Source organism: Pundamilia nyererei, unplaced genomic scaffold (assembly GCF_000239375.1).
Source record: "Pundamilia nyererei isolate P.nyererei 1_Seehausen unplaced genomic scaffold, PunNye1.0 scaffold00025, whole genome shotgun sequence".
Taxonomy (NCBI): domain Eukaryota; kingdom Metazoa; phylum Chordata; class Actinopteri; order Cichliformes; family Cichlidae; genus Pundamilia; species Pundamilia nyererei.
The window spans coordinates 3,066,119-3,073,260 of NW_005187426.1; the positions used below are offsets into that span (position 1 = coordinate 3,066,119).

A 7,142-nucleotide genomic window follows, 5' to 3' on the forward strand; every position below is an offset into this window, starting at 1 on the left:
ATGGCCTTGATAGTGACAGGGCACAATTAGGGTACAAGGCTGTGTCATATAGATCTAACATTAGAGTTTGTAAAAAAAAAAAAAAAATCCTAAATTATATGTTATTATTATGTTCTTAACATATCTGTTAATTCACTCGAAGTTGGCTTTTATTTTGAAATCCGGTTTCCACATCCATTCCCGTAATACTTTGAATACACAGGGAACGTAAAACAAACTGGAGGCTGGCTTGACTGCAAGTCTCGAATTGGAGGCTGGCTTGACACAAGTAGAATACTGAAGAGGTAGGACCCTATAACTCTACAGCGGCTCTGTTCGTATGACAGAGGGAGGAAAGAAAGCCAAGTAAGTAAGTGTTCTTTTTTGTGGTTTTATTTTGTGTTACTTACGTCTGCAATTGAGGTCGCTTAGTCGGCTATTCCGTACTTGTACATGTTTTAAAGGGACCAGCAACACATTTGATGTGTATGTAATGGTAGCCATATATTCTTTTCATTCTGGTTTAACTTTTTGTTATGGCTTAAGAGAAAGACGCACAAAATGACATGTACTGCTGTATGGTATTCAAAACAGAGTTAGAAAAGAAAGAAGGAAGCTCTAGTTGGCCCATAGTAACATGTTGACATTTGGCCATTTGCTGTGACAGGTTTTCACACCACAAGAAGCAGAAGTAACCACAAACTGAATGTCCCTGAGCATGGGCACTGATATGGAGAAAGAATGCTTGCCGAGGAACTAGTGCTTAAACAAAGGACGAAGATACTGCATGCACTGTGCAGCAGTGGGTCAGCTGAGCATCTGGAGAGGGTCCTGGATATACTGCTTGCCCAGGGGGCGCTCATATGGGAGGACTACCAGAACATACAGGTACCAGGAAGAACACTGTATACCAATGCAAGACAGCTGCTTGATCTGGTCTATACAAAGGGTGTGGACACATGTGGGCTCTTTCTACATGCTCTCAAACTGGTCTTGCCTGAAGCACAGGCAGTGGGGCTCTCTTTCTCCGAATCCTGCTCAAATCTAGAAGAAAACGATGAACGTCAGAGCACTTCTAATCAAACTCTTCTGGCTCAACGACCGAGCCTTGTCCACAAGCTTCAGGGCTGTGTCGATGGTGTTCTAGAAGCTCTGCTGGATTCGGGTCACTTTTCTTCAGCTGATTGTGATGAAGTGCGGTTACCTATATATACTCCCACCCAACAGGTACTGTAAGCACCTGAATGTCACATTGTTAAAATGTGGTTTGACAACTTCATGCAATTGTTCTTTACCTTTAAACTGTCTTGGAATGAAGCTTGTCATTATTTCTGAATTCCTGATACTTAGATGTCATACAGACAGTAGTGCTGGAGTATTTTTGTTACTTTTTATGTTACTTTATCAGTCAATACTATACTTTAAATAGATCTAATACTATTCTGATATTCCTGAGTAATTATACAAGTAATATAAAATAATATAAAGAAAACTGGTAAACATATCTTGCTACCTTTGTATAGATCCAGGCAAGGTTTTTACCACTTGCTGCCTGTCTTTGTGCTAAGCTAAGCAAGGTAAAGCTCTTTCTGCTGTTGCATTATTAGATTATGAATATGTAAGTTGGTCTTTTATATAATTCTGCAACAATCCAAATAACTGTCAAAAATAAACTTTTTATTATTTTCATCCATGTCCATGTGATCAATCAGGCAAGGCGTCTGCTTGACCATGTTAGATCCAGAGGTGATTTAGCAGCATCGGTTCTCCTGCAGTACATTCACCAAAAACAAGAACCTGGATTTCCACTTAACCAGAGGGAACTGACTCCTCCCAAAGGTCTGTTACTGTCAAAAGCAATGTTTAAAAGCGCAGCAATATGTATTGTTTTTATGAGTAAAGCTATCCTTGATCACCCTCATGGGAATAATGCCCGAAATACAGAAGGTTTCTGGTTATGCTTTGAAACACAAAATTGGCAGATTATATTACAAGATTATGCACGTTCCACATTTTACCAAAGAGATACAGGATGTATGAAATGATGACTTGTTCACTCATTCCATCTGTTCTTCACAAATTTTTCTTTCACAGAGTTTTTAAAGTACCAGAAGAAGCTGAGCAGCTCTGTGTCTGCTCAGGCCTGCTTTCTCAGCACTTATGGGGGAACTAGCCATATGTCTCTTGATGACATTTACACTGACGGCGAGCTGGAACTAGCTGAAGTTAATGCCCATGGACCTTTGGGATTGGAAGACATCGTTGGTTTGGCGGGTATAGTGAATGAGGAGGCCGACACAGTGCTAGTATCTGGGGAGGCAGGCAGTGGAAAAAGCACCCTTCTCCAGAGGCTGCACTTGCTTTGGGCTCGAGGGTTAGCCCTTCAAGACTTTCTCCTTCTATTTCCATTCAGCTGTCGTAGGTTGAATTCAGAGCACAATGAACTGTCAGTCCAGGAGTTGTTGTTTCAGCACTGCTGCTGGCCAGACCGGAATCAAGAAGAAATTTTCCAGTTCATCTTGGACCACCCGCATCAAATCCTGTTCACTTTTGATGGCCTGGATGAGCTCAAGCAGAGCTTTACAGATGAACACAGAGTTTGCTGCCCCACCCAGCGTGCACCTGTTCATGTATTATTGTTCAACTTAATCCAGGGTTCCCTCATGAAGGGGGTGCAGAAAGTGGTCACTAGCCGTTCAGAAGCAGTGAGCCCATTGTTAAAGAAGCACCTACGCAAAGAGGTTGTCCTGAAAGGGTTTTCCCCAGCTGGGATTGACTGTTTTGTACGGAAACATCACAGGGACCCCACTGTAGCCGCTAAGGTTTTAGAGTCAATGCAGGCGAACACAGCTTTACTTGGACTCTGTCACAGTCCAGTTCTCTGCTGGATAGTTTCACAGTGCCACAAGGAGCTGCTGGGCTGTGGAGAAGGCAGCCCCAAAACAATTACAGATGTTTACCTGATGATCTTACAGCACTTTCTCCAGCACCAAAGTCCTCTGAAGAGCACGATGGGTTTAGGCTGGCTACAGGAGCACCTAAAAACAGTCCTTCTTCTTGGACAGCTTGCATTTGAGGGGATAAGATCCACCTGTTATATTTTTTCAGGTACAGACCTTGAAGCATGTGGTGTAACTGAAAAGGATATCTGCATGGTTTTTCTCATAAAAAGCAAAGATATGTCCTCTACCCACTCCAAGTGCTATGAATTCAGTCATGTGACATTGCAATGTTTCTTTGCTGCTCTCTTCATTGTTTTGTCAAGTAACATTAACCGTTCAGTTATCCCAAAGCTCTTTGAGCTAGAGAACATGAGGGAGACAGGTCTGACCCGTGTCTGCTTTGGAGCCTGCTTGCCTTCCAGTGATCAACAACAGCAAGCTTCAGAGAAGGAAAGTAAAGCAGCAGAGACACCAAATCTGCAAATCACAGCCATGTTTGTGTCTGGACTATTGTCCCAGCGCCATCAAAATCTGTGGCTCCACTGCTGCCCCAGCGCTGCGGTGGAAAAAAAGGCCAGACAGGTGGCAAAATGCCTTTCCAAAGGCATTCAGAAACACTTTAGGTCCATTCCCCAACCTGTACAAGGGGAAAAGAAGAGCATGCATGCAATGCCCGACTTTGTGTGGCTTATAAAATGCCTCTATGAGATGCAGGAGAGTCAGATAGCTAAAGATGCTATGAGCAAGTTGGAGGTGGACCATCTGAAATTGACATACTGTAATATCGGACCTGTAGAGTGCACTGCGCTTGCTTATGTGCTCCAGCACTTAAGAAATCCTGTAGGCCTCCAGCTGGACAACAACTCTGTGGGTGATGTTGGAGTGGAACAGCTTCTTCCCTGCATGCACATTTGCAATTCCCTTTAGTAAGTGGAAATTACACATTTCTCTTTTGTTAAATTTCCTTGGTTAATAGATTGAACGGCAATTCATTAGAGTGAACAAACTCTCTAACTGCTTTCACTCTAAGAGAGGAGCAGTTTTTATTCTGAAATGCCTATTGTTCCTTCCTTAGCCTCAGAAATAACAACATTACAGATGAGGGCATCCGCAAACTGATTGCTAAAGTCATCCAGTGTGACAGCTTTCAGAAAATTGCGTATGTATTATCAAGATGATTAATACTGCCAGTTAAATTAAATTTTATCAGCCAACTTTCAAAATCTTTTTGTTTCTTTCCAGGCTCTTCAACAACAAATTAACTGATGCTTGCATGCAGGATTTTTCTTATTTATTGAAGACCAAGCAGGTCTTCATTTCTTTAAGGTCAGCGTTTGTCATCAAATGTGACTCTACTGTTGGCCCAATGACCAAAAGATTAGCAAATAACCTTCTTCTCTTCAAGGCTAGGCAACAATAACATAACAGCAGAAGGAGCAAAGCAGCTGGCAGAGGGACTGAAAGTCAATCAAACCTTGGCGTACTTAGGGTAAGTGTTTCCCATAAAATGTCATGTTTCATTGTTGATGAATTTTCATTTACAGTATTTCTTTGCATTTCCAGGTTATGGGGCAATAGGATAGGTGATGCAGGAACTGAGGCCCTTGCTAGTAGTCTTGAGAAAAGCAACTCTCTGGTGTGGCTAAGGTAAGATTTGCAATAATTCTGGAACATGTTTGCTTAACTTTCACATTATGAAAACCATGAATGTGCTATTTACATGATATGTTAGGATGCTTTATCAGTTGTTTTTGAAAACGCATCCCTGCACATTTTGCTTACAGCCTGGTAGGCAATGGTGTAGGGAGTGCAGGAGCATGTGCCCTCGCTAATCTCATCAGGAAGAGCACATCACTGCAGGAACTTTGGTAAGCGTTAGACACAAGTTGTATGCAGATTACCAATAGCTGTCTGGTTTCATGGTAACCACTGCTTGCACAGCAGTGCTTAAAATGCTCCACCCTCTTATTTCCTGTTAAAGGTTGACAGAAAACTGCATAACCAGAACGGGGGTGGAATGTCTGATTCAAGCCCTTAAACACAATACATATGTGACATCGGTATGGTATGTAATGCTCAGCAAGCCTGACACTCATGAATACAAAGTTCCCTATATTCTTTAGAGCATCCACTTTTGGACTGTTTGCATCCAGACAAGTTGTTTGTCAGTTTCAGTGCCAAGAAAAAAATGCATCAGTTTGGTGTAAGCTAGAATATTCTTTTTCTTTGTTTTTGTTCCCATGTCTCCTGTTCATTTATTTACTACTACTGTCTCTTCTTTTTGCATTATAGGTTAAGAAACAATGATCTCAGTTTGGAGGATGTAGAAGAAATGAAGCAACTGGAATCAAGACTGATCTTCTGATTTGTATTACAGTGGCAAAGGACTTTACTTAGCAAGAAAATGTATTTTATTTATTACAGGAATAGTTTCTATTTTTATTTGAGATTTAAAATATGTGTAATAGGGTTAAAAAAAATTTGGATCAGTGTTTTTTCAAGGTTGCAAAATACATACACCTCTTTATTGGGTTTTTATAGGTGGAAGTGGTGTGGCATTGCTTTATACCATAACAAATACTACCTTTTACATCACCAACACAACTTCTACTACTCATAGTAACAGCAGAAGTGTTATTTTTATTTTTTGTTTCTTTATTTTATTTTGTAGTTGTTAGTGGAAAGATGTGTGAAATTTTACTACAGAATGTAAGACTGTATAGTCTGTGGTTACCGTTATGGAAGAGTTGTAACACCTTCATATCCTTCAGTCAGAAACAGCTACACATGTACAGTTACACTGTCTTAAGGTTACAAAAAATGTTACATTTGAAGTTTGCATAGAAGGGCAGAGGCAAATATGCTGTTTTGGAGTGGGGAAAAAAAGAAAAACAATTTTCTGTATCAGATCAGATGTATGTTTTTACTGTACTGATATAGAAAACTGTCTGGGACATTTACAAAGAGTATTCTTACAGTCCTTGTTGTGCAAGTTAAAAGGAGAAATTACTGACATGACAAGTTTCAATTTTTGTTTATTAAAACTTATCACAGCAGAAAAGTTTATAGAGCACATTTTGTTGGATGTTTTTTTTTCTGGTTGTTTGTTGTAGGAATGAGTTTACAACTCTGTGGAATGTTTGGTGGAAATTGGGTGTATTCTGTTTTACACTATATACTATATTTATGCTGTCTATGTTACCTGTTTTTGTCATGTGTGTAAACTGGTTTCTATTTTCTGTCTTTTAATATAATGCTCATTAAGCAGATATGTAATTAAAAAAACATCCTATAAAAAGATAATTCCCATTCTGTTAATCCTGATTGAATGAATGCAGCTAAAGTACTTGAATCAGATTCACATAAGGTGAGAACATTTATTTATTTATTTATTTATTTTATTTAGGACAGTGCATGTTAATGAACATAAATGTAAAAAAAAAATTACATGAATGTAAACATGCCAGATTACAGCCAAAGGCTAATTTCCATCTGTTGTCCTTAAACATAAAAAATAGACATAATAATTCATAAAAATTCATCATACATTCATAATAAAAACTCCATCACCAAACTTACACATACACACCATTCTGTTCCCAAATAAAACATTAAAACTATACAACTCATACATGATCACATAACCAGTTTTTAACCTTTGCCTTAAACAAATTGAATGTCGAGCATTCTCTAATGGGTTGAGAAAGACTGTTCCACAGATGGCCACCCTTAACAGAGAGGACGTTCTGCCCAAATGCTGTCCGTCTGTGGGGTATAAACAAGTCTCCTTGGATTGAAGCTCGAGTGGTCCTGTCTGAGCTTTCTTTATGCCTAATGAACTGCTTTAGTGGTGGTGGAGCAAGGGAGTGTAAGACTTTATATATTAAACACACTCTTTTAAGTTTCACTAAGTTATTGAAGTTCAGTAATTTATGTTTTTGGTGGTGGGAAGTTGGTTTTTTGTCAAGTAGTTTTAAACTTCTTTTATAAATGTTTTCAATAGTTTTAAGTGTTGTTGGACAAGCAAGTGACCAGGACGTCAAACAATAGTCCATATGAGAGATGATCATTGAGTAAAAGTAAGTTTTTGCAACATTCATATTTAAATTATTACGTATATGATTAAAATTTCGATCATTAAATTTAAGTACCTGGGACACTTTATTTATGTGACTCTTGAAGGATAATGTTGGGTCTATAATGACCCCAAGATATTTAAAT

At 39.1% G+C, this 7,142-nt stretch overlaps 1 protein-coding gene across 2 annotated transcripts; it reads left to right on the top strand.

Moving 5' to 3' along the window:
* The first annotated feature begins 113 nt into the window (after positions 1-113).
* On the top strand, positions 114-5,365 carry nod2 (nucleotide-binding oligomerization domain containing 2). Of its 2 annotated transcripts, none has more exons than XM_005727628.1 (11): positions 114-349; positions 647-1,206; positions 1,692-1,818; positions 2,074-3,847; positions 3,997-4,080; positions 4,164-4,247; positions 4,327-4,410; positions 4,485-4,568; positions 4,706-4,789; positions 4,903-4,986; positions 5,214-5,365. In XM_005727628.1, exons 2-11 carry the CDS (start codon positions 721-723, stop codon positions 5,284-5,286), a joined length of 2,964 nt encoding a protein of 987 aa, XP_005727685.1. In that variant the 5' UTR covers positions 114-349; positions 647-720; the 3' UTR covers positions 5,287-5,365. The 2 variants fall into 2 exon arrangements, with proteins under 2 accessions (XP_005727685.1, XP_005727686.1); XM_005727629.1 differs by having other exon boundaries at positions 114-345.
* The last annotated feature ends 1,777 nt before the right edge of the window (positions 5,366-7,142 follow it).

Bases quoted from the DNA above. Each gene is read 5' to 3' on its own strand.
- nod2 (XM_005727628.1), top strand. From the start codon at position 721: ATGCTTGCCGAGGAACTAGTGCTTAAACAAAGGACGAAGATACTGCAT. The intron at 3,848-3,996 runs GTAAGTGGAAAT...TTCCTTCCTTAG, and splicing joins CACATTTGCAATTCCCTTTA to CCTCAGAAATAACAACATTA. The intron at 4,081-4,163 runs GTATGTATTATC...GTTTCTTTCCAG, and splicing joins GACAGCTTTCAGAAAATTGC to GCTCTTCAACAACAAATTAA.